General features: G+C 51.5%; 1 protein-coding gene across 2 annotated transcripts in view; it reads right to left on the reverse strand.

Moving 5' to 3' along the window:
- hdac4 (histone deacetylase 4) overlaps positions 1 to 25,298 on the reverse strand; it is a 148,869-nt gene that overhangs the window by 56,744 nt on the left and 66,827 nt on the right. The window contains exons 1-4 of one of the 2 annotated variants that reach the window (XM_062533761.1): positions 16,325 to 16,635; positions 6,833 to 7,077; positions 4,304 to 4,454; positions 2,672 to 2,792 (exon numbers count right to left, since the gene is read on the reverse strand). In XM_062533761.1, coding sequence (XP_062389745.1) covers positions 2,672 to 2,792; positions 4,304 to 4,454; positions 6,833 to 7,077; positions 16,325 to 16,328 — 521 coding nt within the window. In that variant the 5' untranslated portion in view covers positions 16,329 to 16,635. Of the gene's footprint in view, positions 1 to 2,671; positions 2,793 to 4,303; positions 4,455 to 6,832; positions 7,078 to 16,324; positions 16,636 to 25,298 lie in introns of those variants that run through there. The other variant, XM_062533760.1, reaches the window with a different exon arrangement.

Consider the following 25,298-nt stretch of genomic DNA (forward strand, 5'->3'; position numbering starts at 1 on the left):
CTCTGCAGGTGTGCTCTGGCCCACACCTGGCCCTGCCCACTGCCGCTCAATAGATTTGCTCTCTTCAAAATGTGCTATGTCACTGCAGACTGTGCGTCTACTTTATAAATCAAACAATGGGTGGCTCCACATTAGAGGCTCTAACTACACACATCCACAACGGAGATGGAAATGATTTGAACACTACGCTCCTGAGAGGCATTTGGAATGTGCTTAAAACCCCAACGAGTCCTTAGGGCCTAATTCACTTTGAACCAATGTTTATTTGTGGCCTGTCAGATTGCATGCAATCTCATGTAACCCCTGACGTGCGTTTGTGTGAAGCCTTGGGGAAGGGGAGCTGGCATTTTGTTTACAAACATACATGTAGACGTTAGTTTGCAGGGCGGGGGAAACTCGTCAAAAGTAGGCCACTTGACTTCATGTTAGGAAAATAGATGCTCTCTCTGGAAGCGGGTGATATGGTGGGGTGAATTAACTCAATTGCAGCAGACCAATCTCAACCTGCCCCCACCCACCCCACTCACTGAAGAGAACAGCACCATTTCACTCTTTTCCTCTCTCCGTCTTTCTCTCTCTCTCTCTCTCTCTCTCTCTCTCAAGCCACTTCAGGTCAGCTGGCAACCTCCCAGACCCATGAATTCAATCTGCCACGGTTTACCCACATCGCAAATATGCAGTTTGTCTGGGAGCTTGAGTGACATGTTTTTGGCTCCGTCGGCAATTACGGACGACGGGAAAGTGACGCGCATTCGGGCTGTCAGCATGCAAATGTTTTGATTAATAAAACATATTGTGTTTGTTGCCTCCTTCCGTCGGCCTATCCCACACCTCCTTTGCCTAACTGTCACAATCGATCTCATTGTAGCAGCGGGAGAGGGAATAAGTCAACACAAGCTCCACAGACAGACCGCCTTCCTGCTCTCTCTCTTCAGTTCTCTATTCTCTTTGGAGAGGAAGAGGGAGATGAGGAAGGGAATGGGCTGAAGGTGCCAAGTAATGCAGGGAAGAGGAGGCTCATGAATATGGATGCTGGATGTTTCATTCTTCCTCCTCTAGTCGCTGAGGCCTGAATAACTCCACCAACGCTGGGCTTTTCAAAACACAGCCATCTTTATTTACCCCTACAGTAATGCACTGCAGCTCTCTGGCTGGCCCCACTAACTCCTAACTCATCCATGGGCAAATTCCTCTGATTCCACTAATTCCATTGTGATCTGTACAGCTGCTGCATATAAACAATCTAATCTGAATGGCTGAAACCTAAAATATACAACTAGGCGCACCACGCAAACAGAGCAGTTATTTCAGTCGCACTAGGTCTGGGCTGAGCGATGACGCGGGGCCGTGGCAGTCTCTTTTCCCCCCCACTGCTCATGAATACAGCCTTCTGGCTGAACTGAGCTAAACGCACAGGTCTCCAGGCCCTGTGCGCACACACGTACAGTTGGGGCAGAGGCGCTGGGTTTATTTATCTTCTCTCGGCCAGATAGGAGCCCATGAAAAGGTGCAGTGGAGCGGGGTGCTGAGGTGGGCTGTGGGGCTGTGGAGGGAGGGGGGTGGGGGGGGGGGGGGGGGCGGGCGGCAGCCCTTTTTTTACGTTAATATTCATCCTTTGCACATGAAAGCCTTTCCCCGCACCCACCGTCTCCCCGCGCCATTATCACAGCGCCACAGCCCACACTCCAGGGCTGCCGGGAGGAATGTGCAATAAGAGAGGGAGAGAGAGAGAGAGAGAGAGAGAGAGAGAGAGAGAGAGAGAGAGAGAGAGAGAGAGAAGAGGGAGAGAGAGAGAGAGAAAGAGAGAGAGAGAGAAACTCAAACCCATTCACAAACCTGCATGCTGCCTTTATCTTTCCCCAGTGGCTTTGAAAGTGGAAAAAAAACAGTGAAAGTTTGTTCCTCAAAACCTTTTTAAACATTTAAAAAAAACTGTGAGGTGACATCAAAACCCACTTTTCTATTCTATTTGTAAAAGGAGAAAAAAGCGACTTGTCAATGGCGACAGTGACAAGGCAGTACAAACAGAAGTGGATGTGACTGTAGAACAGAGGAGGCAGAGCTGAGGTGCTCTGAATAAAGACCATCTTTACAAGTGCCATCTAATCTGCAGTGGGGGGGCGCACATCTTAAAACTTTTCATCCAATCAAAACTCCCTCGAGCAGAGAACTTCACAAAAGCCCATTGTAATCTCAGGTATTCCCTGTGATCAGTATTCCAAACCAATAATCCAAGGTTGGGGAAAACTGTTGACACAAACTTGAGAAAAAAAATACAGAAAATGAAGACAGAAAAAAAAACCACTAAGGGACCAGTGTGATGCTGGGTGCCAAAAACACATTTTCCGCCGTTAGGGGAAAAAAAGCCATTTGCACATTTACACTTGCCAGGTTAGTGTGTGTGTGGGTGAAATGGGAATGTTTACACCTTAACTCCCAAAAGACCAAAAGGTTTCAGGACAAAATGGTGCTAGTCCACACATTTTCTGTGTCCTCGTACTACACACACACACACACACACACACACACACACACAATTTCAGGGTTAATATTTTCAGTAAGCAGTGTTTGGAAGTATCTTAAGTCACAGCAGATCCCATTGAACATTGTCCTGGCGTGTAGGGGCAGTGGCAGGAGCAGGAGCAGGAGCAGGTGTGGCCTGGACACTCACCCATACCAGTAGCGAGGGTCGTTGGGCATGCAGTGGTTTAGGTTTCTCTGGGCCAGGGCCTTCTTCTTGTTCAGGACAAACTCCTGCAGACGCATCTTCACCTCCGTGCTGGCCACTGCACCTGTCGGTAGAGAGACACAGAGTCAGCTAATGAGGACGAGATCACTAGCTCTAGGACCGCCACCGGCAGCCATCTTGGACGTATACTGCCTAATGTAGGTCAACGGAAAGAAAACAGGCCAATTGGGGAACCAGCAGGCCTGTTCCGGTTTGGAGAGGCCTGCCCAAAGCGCTTCTGCAGTGCTAATTTCCCTCCCACATGGGAACCAGAACTTCTTCTATGGTTCCTCCAAGCAAGAGAGAACAAGGATCGAAGCGGCATTGATCACCATTACAAAGATAGAGCCAGACTCCCTGGTGTCAGTGTTAAATAAGCATATAGGAATCCTTACTCTGCATGCTGTCCCTGAGATCTGTGTGGGGAACTGAAGCCAGCATCTTGCCACTGCTGGGGAGAAGTCTCTTGGCAAAGAGCTTCCTTTCAAAGCAATTCCAGGGAGACGGCAGCACGTTGATCTTTTATTCCCTTTTTAGCCCCTTTTCTTTGTATGTTCCTAAGCATGTGACAAGTTTGTATTTGTGAAAGTTGAGAGATGTCACACAGTTCTCAGCCGCACTCTCTCTCTCCCTCTCTTCTCTCTCTCTACCATCTTCCCATTGCCCTGTAAACAGGTCCCAGAGGGGCCCCTCTGTGTTCTGTCAGCACGTCACTTCTCATTCAGGCACACTTGGTGCGAGGCAGTCGGCAGGTGACTGCTGTGCCAGGCAAGATGGCAGGAAGAATGACAACAGGACTGTGAATGGCAAAACAAGGAGTTCTCAACAAGCATGCCAATTCAACTGCCTTTTTTGGTGGTGTGGGCATTTGGCTTCTACACGCACAGAGTGCAGGGCTCAACAGAAGCCTGGCGCTCTAGCAACACTGCCCTAAGTGAGGAGAGTATGCTAGAGAGGAACACGGTACATGGCACAATTTGGCACATGCTCCGATTAAAGGGCTCAAGTTGTGCTAAATTATTGCTATCATGTGATTAGTCAGTCAATTCATTTTGTCATAGCTTCTTTCAGTTTTGCTTTGAGTGTCACTTTCTTTAAGTAATGTTTACAAGTTGTAAGAAAGTACAATTTCATTCTTAAAAGTTTAATTCTTGATACACACGTTCAGGAGACACTACGTAATTTTATTGTCTGTTATCATGTCATGCCTTGCGATAACATAATATTCATTTCAGGTATTATCTGACCCTTACCAAAAAAAGGGACCCTTGATAAGCTACACAATCCAGTACCCTTGGCTAATGAAGGCCAGATCCACTAGAGAGAACTGTCTGCAATGTTTCTCTACTTCACATGGAGATGTTTGATTGTTGGAAATGTGCATCTTGGCTCATACAACTCTGAACTGGCTTGAAAATACTCAGAGGTTTCAGAGCCAGTGGCACACATGGGCTCAACTCCTTGTTCTTGAAAGGCTGAAATTTCTATCTTACGGTCTTTCGTTCCGTATCTTTCTGTGTGTGTGTGTGTGTGTGTGTGTGTGTGTGTGTGTGTGTGTGTGTGTGTGGCACTCACTCTCTTGGCCGCGCTCCTTGTTCTTGAGCTGCTGCAGCTTGTGTTCTCTCTGCTGCTTCTCCAGCTCCTGCTCGTGCCGGTGCCTCTCCAGCTTGCGCTGGTGCTCCAGCAGCTCCTGCTGATGCTTCAGGGCCAACAGATCCTGCTGGTGCTGAGGGGACAACACATGCACGGACACAGGTTAACTAACCAGCTCTCTCTCACACACACACACAGGCACACACACACACACACACACACACAGGCGCGCACACACACACACACACACTCTCTGCTGGCTCTGCACTTGTCACTACTCTGACCTCTATGGAAGGTTTTTCTCTGTGAGTGGTGTAGCTTCTTTAAGAGCAGAGGAGGGAGTGCAGCACTGGGCTGCTGCTGCTGCTGGTGGTGGTGGTGGTGCTGGTGGTGGTGGTGGAGGTGGAGGAGCAGGAGGAAGGTGGTTGTCGGGGGGAGGGGGAGGCGGGGGAGCCGTCTCTGTGCAGGCTGCAGATCTGCCGGGCTCTGGCTGTTCTGCTCGGCTTGCACTATAAATAGCTGAAGAGGCTGAGGGGGGAGCCGAGGCTGCTGGACAAGCAGGGACTTGTGGCTGCAGAGATGGCAGCACAGCGCAACACAGCACAGCACAGCGCAGAGCGGCTCGACTGGGCTCAGGCTGGCCTGAATTACGGACGCAGCCTCTCCTCTCCCCTCCCCTCCCCTCCTTCCCCTCCCCTGGGCAATCACAGCTCTGATTTCCTGTGTAAACGTGGGGCCCTTTGCACACACGCTGTAACGACATGATTTGATCACGTCAGCCCTTCCACCTCAGCAAAGGTCTTGCAAACAAGCCGTGCACTCTCACTCTCGCTTCCTCTCGTCTCACCCTCCCTCCACCTCTCTCCCTCTCTCGGTGTCTCTCTTTCCCTTCACACACTTTCTTTTCCCCTCTCTCCTCTCTCCCCAGATGCCCAAACAGTGCCAACAGGAAGTCCCAGAGGGGTGAGTCACCGCGGGCCAGTTGAAAGTGTGCCCCCCCTACCACCCCCCATAGTGCCTGTGGTTGCCTGCCTTTATAAGACGGCAAGCTGGCAGAGGTTGGGGCAGCATGTTCTATGTCTAAGAGAGACATCATTATGCTCCATCTCCTGCTCTCTCTCTCTCTCTCTCTCTCTCTCTCTCTCTCCATGTCTCTGGAGAGACAGAAAGCAAGCCTTTCCTTCAGCTACTGTATCCATCACATCATATCTATTCTCCATTTAGAGGCTCTGGCTCTGGCTTCAAACTGCATAATCTGTGCGGATGCTGCCTGGAGGAAGGCGATACTTAAAGACTGTTTGCATCAAGATGCTCTCGCCCATTTTCATGCGTGGCCAACAGGCAGCTCTGCTCATTCTGTGGCTGGATTTAGCCCTACATATTGATGTGGAATGACCCAAAGCACCGGACAGCTCGCTCCAAAATAATGACTATTGTTTTTCAGATGGTGGATTGGCTGTCTAGAGGCTCTGCTCTCCACAAGACACATTACATCCATCCTTTTTCTCCATCCCCCCTCTCTCTCTATGTCTCGCTCTCTCTCTCTCTTTCTCTCTCTATCCCTCTCTCTCTCTGTCTCTCTCCCTCTCTCCCTCTATCCCTCTCTCTCTCTCTCTCTGCAGTGGTCTTCTGCGGGGCGAGGCAGCTGAGGCGAGACTCCAATCTGCACTCGGGGGTTTGGCGCATCAGAGAGGTGTCACCCTTGAAGGCCCAGTGGAAGGCGCAGCGTCAATCAGCACTGTCTCCTTCCTGCTGCCTCCTGCAGCCCTCCAGCCGTGCTATTTATAGCCATCGAGGGGATCAGCTGTGCACCGATTGGCTGCCGGGGCTTGGGCCGAGGCAGAGTGAGGGGGGAAAGCCAGTAGTCTTGTGGCTGTGCAGCAATTTTCCCAAGGACAGGGTTCCCATAGTGATTGTGTGTGTGTGTGTGTGTGTGTGTGTGCTTATACTGTTCTAGCCACTGCAGAGTGACTCCACATGCATACACACACACACACACACACACACACACACACACACACACACACACGGCCCTTCCTCTCATGGCAGCCCCTGCTCCCACCTTACCACAGCAAACTGGCATTCTGCTGAGCACATGCCCCTCTGCAATCAAGGGCTTTACACAAAGCCCTCAGACAGGAGGGATCTGACAGAAGCCCAGCCTCATGAAACCAGAGTCATGCACGCACGCACTCACTCACACACTCTTTCTCACACACTCTCACACACACACCCTCTCCCCAGTTTTTTCAGTCATCCTCTTTCCCCTAGTTGTTTTTTCAGTCATCCTCTTTCCCCTAGTTACTGCACTCAAACATGCAAAAGGATAACTATGCATGCAACACAAATCACACATAACCCACAACTGTTGGAAATGAAAACAGCAGCACAATGATAATATGGTCACACAGCAGGATAAAGCCAACAGATACAGAAACCGATGGACGGAGAGGGTCACGTGCGTGCGTGCGTGTGTGTGTGTGTGTGTGTGCATATGTCCGTATCTCCTACCTTGATGTGCTCCTGCAGCTGGGCCTCGTGCTGGCGCGAGAGCTGCTCGTGCTGGCGCTGGAACTCGGCGATGAGGAGCTGGCGCTGGATCTGCTGCTTCTGCTTGAGGGCCAGGAGCTCCTGCTGCAGCTGCTGCTCCCGCTGGCTGGGGTCGGCCGGCGCCAGCGCAAACTGGTGGTCCACGCGCAGGTCCATGGGGATGGCGGCAGGGGGCACTTGCAGCGGCAGCGACGCACTCACATCAACTGGAGAGAGAGGGAGAGGGAGAGGGAGAGAGAGAGAGAGAGGATGTTAAATGGGAAGTCTAGAGAGAAACACTCGGAGAGCAGTGTGCCATGACTCCAGCCGCTGCGTTTGGCTGGCGCGGCAAGAGGCGGTGAGAAGCTCTTGGGCTCCTTTGATTTCACAGATGTTCAATCACCCCGTCAGCATGCCACACGACCATCAGCAGCGCGGCAGGATCCCAGCTGTAGAGGCACTCTCTTGCATGTGGGGCGACCACAGCACACAGGAACAAACCGACCCAAACCCAGCCCAAAGCCCTGCCCTGAGCCAATACAGCCCGCCACACTAAGCTCCCTCAGAATGCTTCCTCTCATTCACACACACCACACAACTACCCCCATGTGCTCACCCTGTACCCAGGGGCAGTCTCCCTTATCTCTCACACACACACACACACACACACACACACACACACACACACCTATCACAAGCCTACACATTGCAGCACCAAATCTAGAAACCAGGATAAGTAATAATGCAGACACCTGAATCAAGGGAAGAGCCATCTATGTGCATGTTGGACCATTTGTCTTCTATTACCCCGAGTCCCACTACATGGCTGAACTAGTCGACTATGTAAACTAACCCAGTCAAGTGTGCAGTCTGAGAGGCTGGTATCTGCAGTGGATCACACAGCTCTGCTCCCACAGCTTAGTCACTAAAGGTTGCCCAAGTGTGCGCCCGCATTTGTTGGAGACCTCATGCAAATCTCCCGAGTCTCAGTGCAGTTCAGCCGGCTCTGTCGGAAGTTAATTCCTATGCGCTTAACCTGCTCCATCAACTGTGAATGAGCTCATCACAGAGGTTGGAGGACATGTTTGAAGCAGCTCATCAAAGCCCTGCCTGAGTATGTGAATGAATCAACACCCCTCTGAGCAAAGTGGGTGATGGGGGGGGGGGGGGGGAGGCCGTACGGTAATGGTGTGAATCACTACCTCTCTCATTTGTCCTGCTGAAGAGTGAACAAGATGGACTACATTCGGCGGCACGACCACGGCAACGTGGGGCGACCCCGTCTCTCGTCGCTCTGGAAGGCCGGGAGAGGATGAATGGAGCCGAGGGGACGCCTCTGTGGCGAGCGTGGCGCTACTTTCAGGGGCCATCGGCGTGATTCATGAGGGGTCACACACAGGCCACCATTCATGGCGAGAGCCATTCATGGGCGCGCGGAGTTGGGCCAGGCATCTTGGGACGTCACTAGTCCGGCAGAATGTCGTGGGTTCAGCGATGGCCACTGACCCAGAGCCTGCGCGGGGCTGTGACAGAGAAAAGGAGCCTGGTGGCACGGCCCCTGCAAGAGGCATACAGAAAGGCCAGGGGCACAAGGGAGTTCCATCCTCATGAATAGACAGCCCCCTTTTCATCGCTTAATAAAATCAGATTTGTGACGCAAACGCCAAGCCCACAATGGGGGCATTGAGGCCTGAGGACATGGAAGTGATTGCCCTGTGCCTGACACCCCTCCTCTTTCTCTCTCTCTCCCCCTCTCTCTCTCACACACACATACACACACACACACAGAGCTGACTGGACATGAAGAAGTTCTCAGTGGACTTTGCGCTGATGAGTAAGAGGAGTGCGTGTGCATGCATCCACAATGAGCATGCAAAGAATGGCCTCTAGCGTGGATCACACACCACACCGCAGCACATAGTTTTGCCCCTCTCTAAAACTTGATTTGTTTATTTACTGTAACCAGTGTAATTACGGCGGACGGCATCGGGATTAATGTCCATCTAATCCAGAGTCCGAGTCCACTGTGTCCAGCAGGAGTCAGAATGAGGGTAATCCTGGCCTGTACAGCCCCGGCGTGAGAAGGATGCCTTGTACACACAGCACATACAAGTCCTGTGTCAGGACATTACCATGAGGCCTGGCACTCAGCACAGCTGCTGGGGGACACTTAGGGGACAAACTTTCTCTTTTTTTTTGCCCTCCCTGCCCTTGGCGACCGGAGAGTGATGCAACGTGGGTGGAAAAAGAGGAAAGCAATCTAGTCGCTACATGGAGTTTAGCATGCTAAGGGTGCCAGTATGGGATTTGCTGACATGCAAAACGGTTGTCTGGTATCAGCGTGTGGGAGTTTGTGTGTGCAATCTCTGCAGAGCAGCAGCACACACCCACACACAGTAGTGGGGCGTAGCTCGCTGGCCCTGATGGAGATTGATTGGAGTGGGAGCGGGCCGGGGGCACCTGACAGCAGGCCGGCCGTGAGCCCATGTCACAGGGACAGCAAGGCATCGTGGGACCAGGCCACTTGGCTCCCAGGGCCAACCATACATCACATTTACAGGCAGCCGAGGTGGCGGGACATGGCCATAGCCGCTCCGCTTGGCACCGGAGCACACAGAGCCGAGCCAGCTTGTGAACGTCCCCTCCACTTCCACCACTGCACCATACCAGGCAGGGACAGGGCATGTCTACTGACCCGGGGACGTAAACACACTCAGCCTCCATACAATAGAAAAGTGTACAGATCAGGCCAGATGAGAAAGATCACATGATGTCTGGCTACACTGCCCTCCGTTAGCGCGGAAGTCAGAGATCGTCAGACATCCACAAGGGATCATGCTTTCAATTACGAGAGATCACAGGATGAACAAAAGGGCCTTATTACAAAAATAAAGTTCATGGCAGGTTCAATTTTCCAGAGGCTGCCATGATGCAGACAAAGGGCTTGTGAGCTGGAGAAGGGCCACACGGGGCCTGAAACCGGAGCGTCCCCACACAGCAGGCGAAGAGGGCAGGGGAAGGTTCAACAAGACTGGAGCACAGTGGGAGCAGAGGAGAAACGAGCCAAGACAGCCTAGTACCCCCCATCCCTCAGATCAATATGGACTAGCGCTCACTGAGAACGACAGGTAAAGTGGGGAGATGCAGCCGCCGACTTTTGTGAAGCTATCAGAACGCTGAACAAGCTGGTGCTGCGAAAAACAGCATCACTCGAGTGGCTCCAAATCGGCGTGGGTCGTGTTGAGCGAGCTTCAACAAGTGGCAAACGCTGTCAAAGAAAACGGCGGCGACCTGAGCATGACAAAAAACAGACAGCTCTATAAAGCGGAGGGGTGGGGGTGAATGGGCAGCTTGGTGTGGACGATTAGACACGCCCAGTGAGCACATTCACTTGCTTCCCGTTTGCCACTCTCGTCCCCACGAAACTGCGACAACCCATTTGCCAGGTCTTTTCATCTCTGACACAGAATAGCATTTGCCTTTTTTTTCCCACTGGAGCAGCCAGAGTCAACTAGACCAATGGTGCCATCACCCTCGTGTCCCCCACGCCGCCCACCCATCCCATGGGCTCTGGGACTGGGCTTGTACTTGCTGACCCCTGAGGACCCCTGGCTAATGAATGTGTCGAGGAACAGGCAGCGCGACCAGGGCTTGGTGACGTCCGCACAGCCCCTCGCTTGCCACGGCAGTGCAGTGACAGAGGGGTGCTTGTTCTCTCGCAGAAGGTGGGTTGGCGGTGGGGGAGTGTGTGTGTGCGTGTGTGTGTGTGTGCGTGCGTGTGTGATTGTGTGAGTGTGTGTGAGAGAGTTGTGAGTATGTGTGTGTGTGTGTGTGCATGGGGGGGTGGGCGTGGGTGGATGAGAATGGCTCTAAAAGGCAGGCAGATGAGCTGCAGAGTGTGCTGAGAATCAGGGGGTATTGATTCAGCTCCCATCGTCTTTAGTATTATTAACGGCCACTTCAGGGAGAGGAGGAGAGGAGGAGAGGAGGAGAGGAGACTAGCCAAAGCTCACGGGAAGGGATGCTTGAATGGGTAGTCAAATCATCACCAAGCCCCAATCTTCCATCTTTAAAAGCGCACTTTAAGAGCCTAGTCCAGGAAACAGAAGGTGAAAGGGTATGTGAATTAGATACCGGTGTAGCCAAACAAAAGGAAGTAGCTATAAATAACTCAGCATCAGACGTGATGCTCATTAAAAAACATTCGCAGATGAGTCACTTGTTTTTCCCTCGCTTCCAGTGGGATCAAACAGGAACCCCAGCCGAGATGGTCATCGACGCATTCGCTTGTTGCCGGGTAACAGGCAATGCACTGCCTGATGGTACGTGGTTGTTTTGCAAATGTACATCATCGTGACTTTCATTGAGCTTTCTCTACCCAAAGGAAAGTGACTACAACAGTGTGCCTTGTGGGCCAAAACAGGTGGCAATAAAAGATTGTGAATGGTACTGTAGGGGAGGTTAAAGCCAAACTAGTTGCCTAGTTACTAACTATGCAGTTATTGGAAGGATTAAAGGGGAATGCCCCATCAACCAAACCAAAAGCAAAAGGCAAGTCCTGACACAGCCTTTTCCTGGGAAAACAAAAGTGTATTTATAGAATTCACTAGAACAGACACTTGTTACAAGAACAAGCTAGCAATCCAGTTCAACCTGACCTCTGGTCTACCTGTGTGAGAGAAACATTGCAAGTGTCTTGTTTCACAAGTACACAGTCAACCCTTTCCTCACGCTTAACACTACCTTTGAAGCTGTGTACCTGAGAAGCACTCGGCATCAAAGACACCTTGAAGGAGACTGCAACTAATTCAACCTGTCGGAGAACAACACCACGTTGCACAGTAGCTCCCAGAGGGCATTCCTGGGTGACATAACAAGTGCAGGTCTCTGTGTGTGTACTCGAAACAGAGCAAAGGAGTCAGGTGCAGGTGTTTATGAATGAATGATTTCCATCCTTGCAGATGCAGGCTAAATCTGCAGTGTAAATCAGACTGTCTCCACTCACCCAGTAGTCCGTCCTTCTGCAAACCTATGTGTGTGTGTGTGTGTGTGTGTGTGTGTGTGTTCTTTGGCACGGCCCAGAAGGGCAGAGAAAAAGGTCACGTCACAAGACCTAGGGGCACTGTGAGCCTTGGGAAAAGCCAAGCCCATGGTTCTCTGGGCAAGAGAGATATTTCGGTCACCACTGACCCCACTCTTGCTCCCCTCCGTCAGCACCTCAGATGTATAGTGGCGTCCATGAGAGAAGTCCGCTGTTGGGATCACCAGTCTATTCATACTGCTTTGTGTTCAGCATTGGGGGCCCCAGGGCCAACATCCTCAGCTTTTGACATGTTTTACCGCCCGCACGCCCGAGTTCATGGATAATGGGGCCATTTCAGTGGGGGGGCTGAAATGTGATTAAGCCAAATAAGCCGAGGAATGACAATAATCACAACTCCTTGGCGTTTCAAGAGTCTCTTATCAGGACTCTCATACGGGACACTCAACACTTGGCAGTCTTGCAGCTTGGCTGCATATCGGAGCAAACTTTCACCACTCATCTGCCTACTTACAGTGTCAATGACATTGCCATACAGTAATATACAGTCCTATCAGATCAGCCGTGTTTTTTATGAACAATGAATATTCATCAACTGAGCCTAAAAAGCAATGGTAAAACTGGGAACAGTTGGGAACTTGGGAAATTTACCTCAATAAATGTTGATAATTTTTAACAAATTAGTGGGGAAATATTGATTTCCTAGGAACAAAAGTACAAAAGAGGAAGAAAAGCACTAGCACGAGATATGACAAGAACTGCACTTAAAACACGGCTTTCCACACGTATGCCATTAATATCGCTGTGGAGATCAATGAGCTGTCTGGAGAACTCAGGAAGCCAAGCAGACAAATGTCCAACTATAGCAGTCTGTCCTTCAAATGTCCAGTGGGCATTGACAGACAAAACAAATCAGTAAAGAGATTTCACACACACCTTAGCTGTTCTCTCAGGCCACTAGCTGGTTTCAGTAAAACACCAGGGTGTGTAATGGCCTACCTGCCGTCCACTGTAACTTGATACGTTTGTTTACCACCAGACCGGGCCAGAGCGTCCTATCCAGACATGACAGAGTACTGTCTGGCGCTGACCGAAATGCTCAAATCATGTACTTCAGTGCACTTCCAATGGCATAGCTTTTCTTTGACAGAGAATCCCGTACCGTCATCACCACATGCACACACACACACACACACACACACACACACACACACACTCCTGAGGCCCTGTAATGAGAATTGAACGTGACATGTTTACAGTAAACACCATCTTACGTATAACCAGCAAGGCAATCCTGCTGCCAGGGTAATTACACCAGCTATTGGGCAGCGTGTTGGTGCGGCTGTGCGTGCTTACTGAACAAAACTGGTCAGATGCAAGCGAAAGATGCATTTCCCAACGCTTGTACGACGCAGCCGAGCCAGAGAGACATGCGAGCGGCCCCTGCACTGCGCGCCCAGTGACGTGCGTTTTAGGGAGAATGTGTGCAGCATTCTGGGTCACAGACGGGATCGGGTCGAGTGAACTACACTGACAGGGGCTGAGGGGCTGGGGAGGCTGACTGGAGAGCCACACCCTTCCGCCTCAGGGCAAACGCCACTTCGAGTTAGTCCTGTGTGTCTATTAGCCTACTTCCACTTTCCTCTGCTCACTCACAGTTGATGTCTGGAGAAGGCTTGTAAACAAACGGACGCAACAAGCCTACTGCAAGTCAAATATACTAAATAAAATCCGGTTAGTTACTTGAGCTGCTCTGAGGGATTGTTTACAATCATTACGTAGCCCTCGTAAGCCTATCCCAACACACACAGACGCACGCACAGACGCACGCACACACACACACACACACACACACACACACACACACACACACGCAAATGGCCACATGTACATACACACAACAAACACACATACAGCATCCTTAGGAGCAATGAGCAACCATGCAAAGCAGCTTTACTGCCAGCCAAACACCGTGGAGGGGGGGATTTGGGAGGGGAAGAGCCATCCGTTTTTGATCTATTTATAGCTCCGCTCCCCTGGGGTGTGAGCTGCTTTGTTGGTGTTTTCCTGCTCCGCGCATCCCTATATGGAGGATCCCTCTCCCTATCCCCAGTCCAATCCTCTGGATCCCACAGCCAGAGAGGATTAGCGCCGGGCTGAAATCTCCGCCACTGATCCCGCAGACGACTCGCCCCCGGTCGCCGGCCACAGCCCGCGTCAGGTGCGGCAGCCGGGCAGGAGACGGCGGCGGCATGGAGACAGCGCCGGAAGAGGCCGGTGGTTGGCCGAAGGCGGCGAGCAATCAGCTCTGTTGCTGAGCCCTCTTCTCCCTCCCAGCACCGGCTCCCACTGACTGGAGAACAGGCGAGAGAACAGGGCGCGGGCTCCAGCATGAGGGACACCAGGGGAGCGGGGGGAGGAGGGGGACACCAGATCTGTGCAGTGTGGCCGAGTGGGGTGGGGAGGACAACAATAGCAAGAGAACAGGGAGGAGGGCTGAGGAAGGAGACAGACAGACCGAGACAGACTGGATGTGAAAGAAAGTTTGTGGTTATGCCATCTTTCTCTCTCTCTCTCTCTCTCTTTATTCTTTTCTTTTACTATCTGGCGGTCTGTCCATTTGTTACTCAACCCCCCCAGCCTCCTTCTGAAGACTCAATGGTTGTGTTTTTATGTCTGTGAGTCTGTCTCCTCTGGTTGTCTTGTCCTTGCATGACCACACGGTGAGTGAAGCGACTGGAATCTGCTCTGGTGATTTCACAGCTCTGAGATCTAAAGCCAGTGAGCCTCTCTCTGCAACACTCCACTTCCACTTAAAGGCTATCTGTGCTTCGTCACACTCAATAACTAGATCTTCCTCTGTGACTTATTCACACACACACACACACACACAAAAAAAAAACACACCAACAGGCATCACACACACCACATCTTAAAACTTAGCGTCATGTATGTTTATTTATTGCGTTTTGCGCCAGACACAACAAGGAAGTTAAAGATAGCTTCAGAGAGTTGCTCATACATGAACAAGCACATTCACTGGGTCCTAGGACGGCATCTTCGGAGTCACTGCGTTCGACAAAAGTCACATCTGCTTCCAATAGGCTCAGGGCTGGGGTGTGGTGGGGCAGGGTGTGTGTGTGTGTGTGTGTGTGGGGGGGGGGGGGGTGGCGAGGCGGGTGACTAATGGGCAGTGGGACGTGAGGAGCACTGAGCGGAGCTGCAAGCTGCAGGCTCCTGGCCGAGGGGATGCTGGGAGAAACGCCGTGGCTGCCAGGGGCGACGGCCGTGCCAACAGCCTGGACGGGACTCCACCTAACCCTCCACTAACAGCGCAGCCTACAACACACACACACACACACGCACACACACGCTTCCTGGAAACGTGGTAAACGTAGACACACAATCACACTCAGTCATTCAGTAAATTCTCAAGATTTCCACAATTCAGCAAGTTACATATAAGCAAAAAAATAGACTGAAATCTATTTCTTTCAAACTACCAGTGAGCCTTTTAGTGTAAACTACTTCCTTCCTCACAACACACACCCACACACACACACACACACACACACACACACACAGGCAAACAGGAGGATGGGATTAAAGATTCATGTTGCCAGAGAAACTAATTCCCTGGCAGTGGTTCATTAGTTGAGTCGGTCCAGCATGTCCAAGTCTATGATTTCAGTGGTGGCCACTCTCCCCCGCAAGTCCGTTCCATCAGCTCTTCCTGGAAACCCGCGTCCACTCTCCCTCTCTCTATCGCCTGGATCTTTCCACAACGCTTCTGTATTACTAAAACAGTTCCTCTCTCCTCTCCTCTCCTCTCCTCTCGGCTCCTCTCGGCTCCCCTCGGCCCCCTCTCCCCCGTCCCCAGCTCCCTTTTGTCTCTCGCTCTCTCCCTCTCTCCCTCATGCTCCCTTCTGTGTGTTCTGAACAGCCTGTCCAGGACAGAGACCCTGCGCCAGAGACCACAGCCGAGTGCCTCCGCTCAGCAGCAGCAACACCGCCGCCGATGCAGCGTGTACACACACATATGCGCACAGGCACACACACACACACACACACACACACACACACACACACGCACACGCACACGCACACACGTAAACACACCAGCATACACAAACGCCACAGCAGTTAAGAGCAGACACAAAAATCTCTCCTCACTTTCATCCTGCCTGTTCATTGTGGTTCAATTCAAGGATGCAGCATGCGCACGCACACACACACGTACAGACACACAGCGTGGGGAAGCGTTCGTCACCACCATTCAATAAAAGCCTGCACACTGTCCATCCATCCACCCACACACGCACGCAAATGGGCACATGCAAGCACACACACACACACAAACACACACATACACACACACACACACACGCAAACACAGATCCAGCAAAAGCAACAGGGAGCTAGTCAGCTCTTACCCATCAGCCCTTTGGTCCAGACCAGGGGGAGATGAAGCACTCTGTGCCGGGAAGAGGTTGAAGGGGAGGACCGGAAAAAATGACAACACAAAAACAAAGCGCGCAGATGGCTGGCGGACACACGAGAGCCCAAGAATCCCAGTCAGTGGCGCGGATCAGTGTAGCACAACGCTCGGCTAGCTCTCGATTTCGCTCACTCTCTCTCTCTATCGCTTCCCTCGCTCGTTCACTCACTCACGGCGGCGGCGGCGGCAGCTTTCCTCTCCGCTGCCTCCCTCAGTGTCTCTCTCGCGTACACACACACACACACACTCCCCTCTCTCTGCTCTTCTCTGCTCTGCTCTGCTCTCTTCCCCTCCGGCTGGGTCTCTAGCTCCCTCTGTCTCACTCGTCCCCTCCCCTCTCTCTCTCTCTCTCTCTCCCTCTCTCTCTAGCGCTCGCTCTCTCGCTCTCTCTCGCTCTCCCTCCCTCCCGGCTGGTGACATCAGAGAGCCGTCGCAGGCATGCAGAGTGTTTATGCGCGCCGCTGCTCTGCTTCCTGGAACACTGGCCAGATTCACAGAAGGTCCAGGCAGTGGGACTCTCTCTCTCTCTCTCTCTCTCCTCTCTCTCTCTCCTCCTCGCTCCTTTTCCTCTCTTATTCCCTTCATCCTCATTACCACCATAGAAGTGCAATTACACTGACTGCTATAGGACCCTGATGGCCAGGGTGGCACTGGAAATAGAAGGAGCTTTATAAAAGATTTAAAGATTATCATTAAGTCCATGTAGCTGGAGCTGACATGGCAATGTAAGGTAGAGCAATTACAATACCCCACACCCACCCATATCATCCCACACACTCTTCCCAACCGATGGCCACTGCAAAAATAGGTGTGTCTATAGGAAATGCAATATTCAGTCAAAATAAGCTGTTCAAAACCTCTTCAAGCTCAAACATTTGACTGTTAAGTATCTCTCAGCAGGAGAGAATTATCTTCAGGTGAGAATCAATTTACCAGTGTTTTCTGATTTTAAGGTCTTTTCTGATTTCCTTCAGCCAGCCTGCAGCTCACAGCACAGAAGTCTTCTTAGCAAAGAGAGAATCCACAACCCTGTCGCAATAGCAAGAGTTGGTGTTGGTATAGGACGTGTGTGTGATTGTGTGTGAGGGGGCAGGGAGGTTGTTTACAGATGAAGTAGGCTACATCTTTCATTTTCCATCTCTCTCTGCCGCCAGCTGGGAGATCTTAGTTCAAACAGACATCGATCACTTCAGTATGCATATGACATCTGGGCAACCCCAGCTTGTCCTTCTAAATCAACTGATGTATCTCACTGTATGCTCTTTCACAGGGAGGCCCTTTAAACTCTACGTTAAGCTACATCTGAATGAAAGCAATGAAGACATTGCTTGTTTGTTCCTGGCTTAAGGACAAACTACTTCTCGAGGCACCATATTAAACCCCAGGGGCCGAGGAGATGAATGATGGGGGGACTCTAAAAATAGCTCTTAGCATGGAGTAGATGGGGAGGGAGGGAGGGCCCACCACCATCCCCTGGGGCCACTGACACACTGTCGAGTGTCTGTGCTGTTGGGTGGCCGCGGATGTGGCTGTCCTCCTGATGGTGACCTCCCGGGGCTGCTCCAGAGAGGGTGGGGATGGAGGAGCAACCTCCCTCCAGAGGGCCGCGTGCTGCTGAGAGATTTGTTTACAAGGTCGCACAGCAGTGTGAAGAGACTGGGGGGGGGGGGGGGGGGCAGCTCAGTGTGACAAGAGCTGGCTGGAAGGAAATGTGAATGAAGGGGCCAGGGAGGGACACAAGGAGGAGAGAAGAGGAAGAGGAGGAAGAGGAGGAGGAGGAGGAGGAGGAATCTCAATACAATAGGTGAAACAGTTGGTTGCGAAGGGTGTGAGTGAGTCACCGAGGCCAGCAGTTAACAAAGCGGCTGATCAATGGTGCATTTACTCCAGAGCAATGTTAATCAATAGGCGGCATGTGTCGATAAGGCCACGGCATGAGCAATGAATAAGAGAGGGAGAAAGAGACAGAGACAGAGGGAGGGAAAGAGAGGCGTACAAGACAAGGCTTTTACACAGAGCCACCATCAGCGCTCCAAACTTCAGAACAACAAAAATATACAAACAAAATCACTAGTAAACAGGAAGCAACAGCAGCTCTCAATGACAATAGATGCTTCAGTCCCTCTGTGCCATTCTCTTTAGCCTCCACCATACCTGCCATTGTTTGTAGCAACAGGTATGTTCTCAAATGTTTTGGTAATGTAGAAGTTCAGCTGTTCTCTCTTAAGTGAGTTCACATGCTGCTCCACAACAGAACACTCACCCTCATGACAGAAAGGAGGCCATTGTGCAACCTTAGGAGGCCTTTATGGGAGAGAGGCTTCTGACAGACACACGAGCGAGCGATGCGGGGTGAAATTCCAGCCCCGGGCTGTTTGGAAGGCCCGGCTGAGCTCACTCCTGTGCTTCACCGTGATTGAGGCAGTCGGCTGGCCTGCTGCTGGCTGCTCGGGTTACAGCGTCACACGTGGTCAGTTCATTTACCTCCCTGGGACAGGGGCCACCTCACGACACTTGATCCCAAGGCAGAGTAAGAGCAGAGTGCCCACAACTGTAGCGTGGCTGGCCTGGCCTACTAAACTCTGCCTGGGAGAAAAACATACAGCCCCTCACCCCCATACTGGCGTGCACTTCCTAACCCCCTCTGGGTGGTGACGCTGATGACAGACAAGAATGCGGAGCTTGCACGGTGACAGCAGACGGGCAGGCGGCCTGAAGCTCACCTCGCCTGTGTATGTTTTTAAGATGACAACAGCCAGAGCTAGACACCTGCAGGAGAGCCCTGAAAAAATAAACACAAAGGAAAGTGCTGGCCTTATCTCAAGGGCTCCAGGGCCAGCTTTCACACCCACTCCAGCCTCCGCTCCACACCTCCACAGCTGATAAGGGTGGCAGCAAGGGCCAAAAATAGAGCAGCAGGTAAGGAGAGTCCCAGTGGCATCAACTGCCCAGACAGGTGTGGAATGGGTAGAGTATGGAAATGGAAGCAGGTGTTCATTGGGCAGAGAGTTTTATCTCCAACCTGCCATGCAAATCAGGGTCCATCCCTAACCTCTCCAGCTGGCTGTTTCAGGTAGGGCTTTTTCCCCCCCCGTGACTTTTCCAAATTGATTCCACAAGGAGATGCTTCTGGAAAGTTCCAAAGAAACTACTGATAGCAACATCTAAGCAACAACATTCATATGGTCTCTAACACGAGTAGAAACATGAAACAAAGTTCCCCAAAAGGAAAACAATCTCATATCATTCCTCTTGTAGTGATAATGACCTCATACGAGGAACCAAAGACAATGCAAAAGAGGTGGAGAACAGGTGGGGCAGCGTTGACTGCAGAGGCACAGAGTTCAGAGGAAGCCCGCGACAGATAGACACACAAACAGATAGAGGAGGACACTCACACCTGCTAGAGCCTGCTTTTGTATGCAATGTGTCTGGCCTAGTAAATAATGCATTGGGCATAATGATCAAGTCTGAATGGAAGAAATCCGCAGCCAGTCGGCCAAACAGATGAGAGCGGATAAATAAATAATGTCTGCTGGGGTATAAACAAGGAGCCCTGCTTCACATTGCCTCGCCCGGCAGGAAAAATGACAACTCTGGCCGCGTGCTTCCACAAAGAGGGAGAAGATTCGCTCTGCGGCCTGAGCACCCCCACCCCACCACCACCACCACCACCACCACCACCACCAATCCCCTTGGGGTGCACACTGAGAGCTCGGGCTCCAAATATGTGAAAGACCGGTTCATTCATTATTGATTCATATTATTTATAACACTGCGGCTCTTGCACGATTCTCTCCATCTCTGTGTAAACCACTCCACATGTTAGATGGTTGTTTCATTACCATAACGTGTGGAACTGAGGGAGAGAGAATTGGTGGGATTTGATTAATGCCGCGATGTTAATAATGCACCCACTGAACTGTAAACGGGGCGCTGGAGTGATGAGCTGCTGCCGCCACTGCTTGCTGCCACTGCTGGGCTTTTGCAATAGTCCTCATTCATGCTCACTTTGAGAATGGGCAAGCGAATAGATGAAGAAAAGGAGAGAATGAATGAATATCACTGCGTGTATTGTGTGGACGGACACTGGGGGAGGAGAGGACAGCGTGTGGGTAGGAGTGGTGGAGATTCTCTCTCTCCGAGATCACGAAGGACTCCTTTGGAGAAAGGGCAGAGCCCTGCTAAAAGGCAATCAGCTCCATTTAAAGTTCAGACTGCGCTAAGAAGGCTAAGCAGCAAGAACAGAAGAAACAACAGAGTGCAGTCGGGTAGTAGAAGCACAGCACCCAAGTCAAAGAGCCTGATTTAGTGGGAACTCGCATATTCTGGAGGAGAAAAAAGAAATGCCAATATCTCACTTTTCTGAAATGCTAAGAAGGATCACACCAGGAACACAAGGAGACTCACGTCTGACACCAGTGTGTGACCCAGACACAACCTCCCTTTGTTCCGTCTCGCTTTTTGGGATGTCAAAACATCAATGGCGCCCACTTTGGAATGCATGGCTGCATTGGGAGCTTGGGGGGGAGAGGGGGGGGGCTGAGCACTGGAGCCCGCCCCATTCATTTTTAGTGACTCCCTAAGGCTCACTTCTTCAGCATGGAAGCCCTCAGTCGTCCCCCGCCCCCCTTCCTCTCTGAGGAGAGAGGACTCCCCCATTAACCGCCTTAGCGCTCCGCATAGGGGCATGGCTCCTTGCCCTACCCAACCCCCCAATGCCCTGGGCACATTAGCAGTAGATGCTAACGGGTCAAGATCGGTCTAGTGTGCGGTTGCTATGCTGACACTCCCAACCCCCCGCTTTGGTGGTTTCGTACCAACAGCTCCTTACCTTTGGTTAATGGATGCTCTTGTCTAGCTGTTCCAACTATCAAGACAGCAGCACGCCACTGTCCAAGTGGTCCTGCTCCACCAAATGCAGGTCTCTCCCTAACCAGCTCATCAATAATGAAGGCAATAAGTACACACAGAGCTCAGGATGGCTTTTAAAAGGGCAGCCAAAATAAGTCCTGCCCACAGAGAAGAGCCGTAAATGACAGTGGTGCCACACTAGGAAGCAAGCCGAGGAGGGTGGGGGTTGGGAGCATGTATACAGATAACAGGAAATGTAGTCTAAAGCTCCTCTGTCTTCTGTCAGAGATGGATAATCCCTTCATTTGCCTGCCACTGTTAACATCTATATTTTGACAGCGGTACTAGGACTAATTATAGCAAAGCCATAGTCATACCTCTATTCTCATGTTTGTCAGGGCTTTTTAAACTCCATGAACCTGTTCATCTGATTCCAGAGTACAGAGGGCACTGAGAGCTTTGGCCAAGTTGTCTGTACGGTCTACACTACTGTTTACAAAAGAAGGGATACAAAAACAGAGGGAAATCAGTCAGGGCTATATATAGGGCTATAACATATTTCAACTGACTTCACATCTAAAATGTTTCTAAATGAAAGACTCATACGTTTACCTTAAACCAGTCTTGTGAGTCTCAAAAGCAGCAGAGCGTGGCCAGTGACTGAGTGGCACTACCATAGGCAATGTATTGTTGGTGGAGGATGGCAGAGACAGATGCCCCACCCAACAGCGTGCTTCACTGAGCTTGAGGGATGCCCCGCTCTTCCATTTCGGATCACGCTCTCCACCACCCGCTCCCTTCGGGGCCCAGACTGCATGCCTTCAAGCAGCCTGAGCTCATGCAAAATTCAAACAGAGAGAAAAAAAAGGGAAGCCCCATACCCCTCCTCCATCCCCCCTCAACCCCAAATCTGAGAGCGCCTCTACAATAGAGTGAAGGGCAAAGTAGGTTACGTTATTGCTCACCCTAGCGGAAAACAAACACAGGTCTGGGTCGGGGACTGACTTTGAACCAGCACTCCCAAAGATAGGACAAATTCTTTAAAATAAAAACCACAACAACAACAACAACAACAACAACAACAACAACAACAACAACAACAACAACAACGTCAACATTGGGCTAGGGCACAACATATCAGGCCAATTGTATGCAGGATGTTTTTTTTTGCTTTTAGATGTGTATAGCTTCTCCCACTATGATGCGGTATTCCAAATGTGTGCCCGTACAGAAGTTCAGATATACAAGAGGTGGTCCATAACGGGAGTCTAATGCAGCGGTTTGGGCAGCTGGTAGAAAGGACAGTGCGGATATTCCCGTTGGCTCAAGAGGAGATGGAATATAACACTGTTGCAGATGAATGGTATTCAGAACATCCACTGATACAGAGTCAGCTCTCTTCATCTGCACTCCTCATCATTGCTAAGCTGTGCGTGTACAAGCCATTGTACACAAGGCTTAGGTGTTTAGAGCTAAACACCCTTAGTAAATATGGTGCCCAGTGTCTATGTGTTTTTTGTGCGTGCGCACATGCGTGTGTGTGTGAGGGTGTGTGTGTGTGTGTGTGAGGGTGTGTTCACAGGTTGGTGTGTGTGCTCCTGTTGCTTTTCATTTCTTCTCATCTCTGCCTCTGCCCCTCCAGCTGCTGTCTCCCTCTCTCTCCTTTACGAGGCCCTGAGCAGGCTGTTGTGCTGGTTCCTGTTGCAGTGCTATTTATACGCTGTTATCTGCTCTGATGTCTCTGGGTCTAATAGCCCTGCTCTCTGCTCATTACATGGGATACATGCGGGGGAGCGTCCAGCAGCAGGCCAATCCGGGCCCCAATCAAAGCAGCAGTGTTATCAGGCCCGATTATTTACAGCCTGGAGATGGAAGACAGGTGGCATGTTAATACAGTGCTCTGCCTTTCACTGAGAGCCCAGCTGGGAAATGGTGAGATAGACAGATCTCTCGCTTAAATGAAAAAAAGAAAAGAGAAGAAAGAGAGGGGAAAAAACAAGTGGAACAACTGTTGCAGCGGAGCGCTGGAGCCGCGCCTGAGCCGGCTGGCTGGCGGGCGGGAGAGAGGGAGGACGGGCGGGCGGGCGGACGGAGCAGGGGGTGGGAGTGCTGTGGGTGCGGTGAGGGCTTGGCCATCCATCAGCCCCTCTGAAGCTGCATTCATGTGCGCGGGGCCCTAATCGGAGCACAATTATTCCCTCTGTCTTTGCCGTCGGGCCCACGGCCTCAGACTGGGTAATGAAATACGTTTCCGAGTGCATTAGCGGCAGCATGGCTCAGGGAGCGCCGAGCGAGCCTCTATGTTGTTTCCACGCCAACGCTTGACTGGCAGAAGCCATGGCCAACCCCCCCTCACCCTGCCCCCCTTGCTTGATGAGAAGAGCCAATCAACGACTTGGTCTATCAAAACAAATCGAAAAAAGCAACCATCAGGAGCATAATGAATGAGATGACTAGCTGGAGAGAGCAGGGATGATTGCAGGGAGATGGATAGAAAGAGCCGAGGAGATGGACAGAAGAGCGAAGACAAAGAGCCGAGGCGATGGATGCCGAGTCCATCCCGATGGAGAGGAGCAGAGGGAGAAGCCGTCGGCATTAAGTGCCGCTGTCTGGCCCGCGAGCGTGTCTAAACGCTGAGCGCTAGTAGGCCTGGCTCTGACCTCCCTCACCGTGGAGGCCATTCCACTCCGTGACTCACCAACACTTGGAGCATGGAGAGGAGCTTGGGAGAGGAGATGGAGGAGGAGAGAGAGAAAGAGAACGAGAGAGAGAGAGAGAGGGGAAAAAATGACTGATAAAGCCTGCTGCTTGGTGAGGCCGAGAGCCCAGCGCCCAGATATTACAGAGCCCTTTATCCGCGTGACACTGCTGAGGGATTACTACGGTCAAACCGCTCATATTACCTCTTGAAGAAACAGGAGAGGGAGCGGGAGACGAGAGTCACGCAGAGAGAGAGAGAGAGAGAGAGAGAGACACACACACACACACACACACAAAAGACAGTGTGTGCCTATGAAATCTTAGCGGGCAGTGAATCAGCGCGGGATCTGCAGTCTCACACATAGCCGGAGAGGCGTCTCCCCTTCGAGTAAACACGTTTAATCTGAGAGCGCCTCAGCCAAACACACAAAAGTTAAACAAGAGTCCAGAGGCTAAATAAGAATAATATGCGACTGGGCTCATCAACGTGACACCATCAACTCCATCTCTTTCAGCCTTTGTCCAGAGTTGCCTTGAAAAAGAAGTGCAGAACCGCAGGGGTGGAGCGCACACTATATGCACACACACACACACACACACACACACACACACACACACACACACACACACACACACACACACACACACACACACACACGAGATGAGCCCTTGGACAAGGAAGCCATCCTGTCAAATCACAAAAGCCTATCAGCAAAGGGTCCAGTGGGGCTGGTATAGGTTTCTATGGCCACACATCCATGTCCAAACACACACAGAGACACACACAACACATACACACACACTAACACACAGACACACTCACACTCCTGCAGCGCCTCAACAGAACCAGGGCAGCTGTCTCGCAGCTCCTGCCTGCTCAGCTTGGCAGGGCGGGTGGGTGCGGGTGCCAAGGCTAGGGTACGAGGGGGACGCGGGGGGCGCTATCAGGCGGCCCAAGCGGGAGCCACCAGGGCCATCTGTGAGGCCTGGCAGCCAGGACACGGGAGCGGGTCTGGGCCAGACACGCATGTACAGTACAGCACGCTCATGTCCTCCATGTCACAAAGCAGCCCTTCTCCAGGCTCATCACCGAGCGCAGGACACACAGCACCAGGTGAGGACGCAGCTATATGGAACCATAAAGGGAAGAACAATAGCAGAACGTCATCAACGTACAGGCCCTCCACTTCTCAGGCAAGTGATGATAATGGTCGAGATAATGCCTGAGCGCCGCACAAAATAGATATAGCACAGCAAGACCAGCTCAGGATCTGGACATATATGCTCTATGCTGCCAATGGCATTCTGTAGCTGCTGGGCTTTAAGTATCGTTACCGGTTTCGTGGACGGCATCC

The sequence above is a fragment of the Sardina pilchardus genome, chromosome 4, assembly GCF_963854185.1.
Source record: "Sardina pilchardus chromosome 4, fSarPil1.1, whole genome shotgun sequence".
NCBI classification, from domain to species: Eukaryota; Metazoa; Chordata; class Actinopteri; order Clupeiformes; family Clupeidae; genus Sardina; species Sardina pilchardus.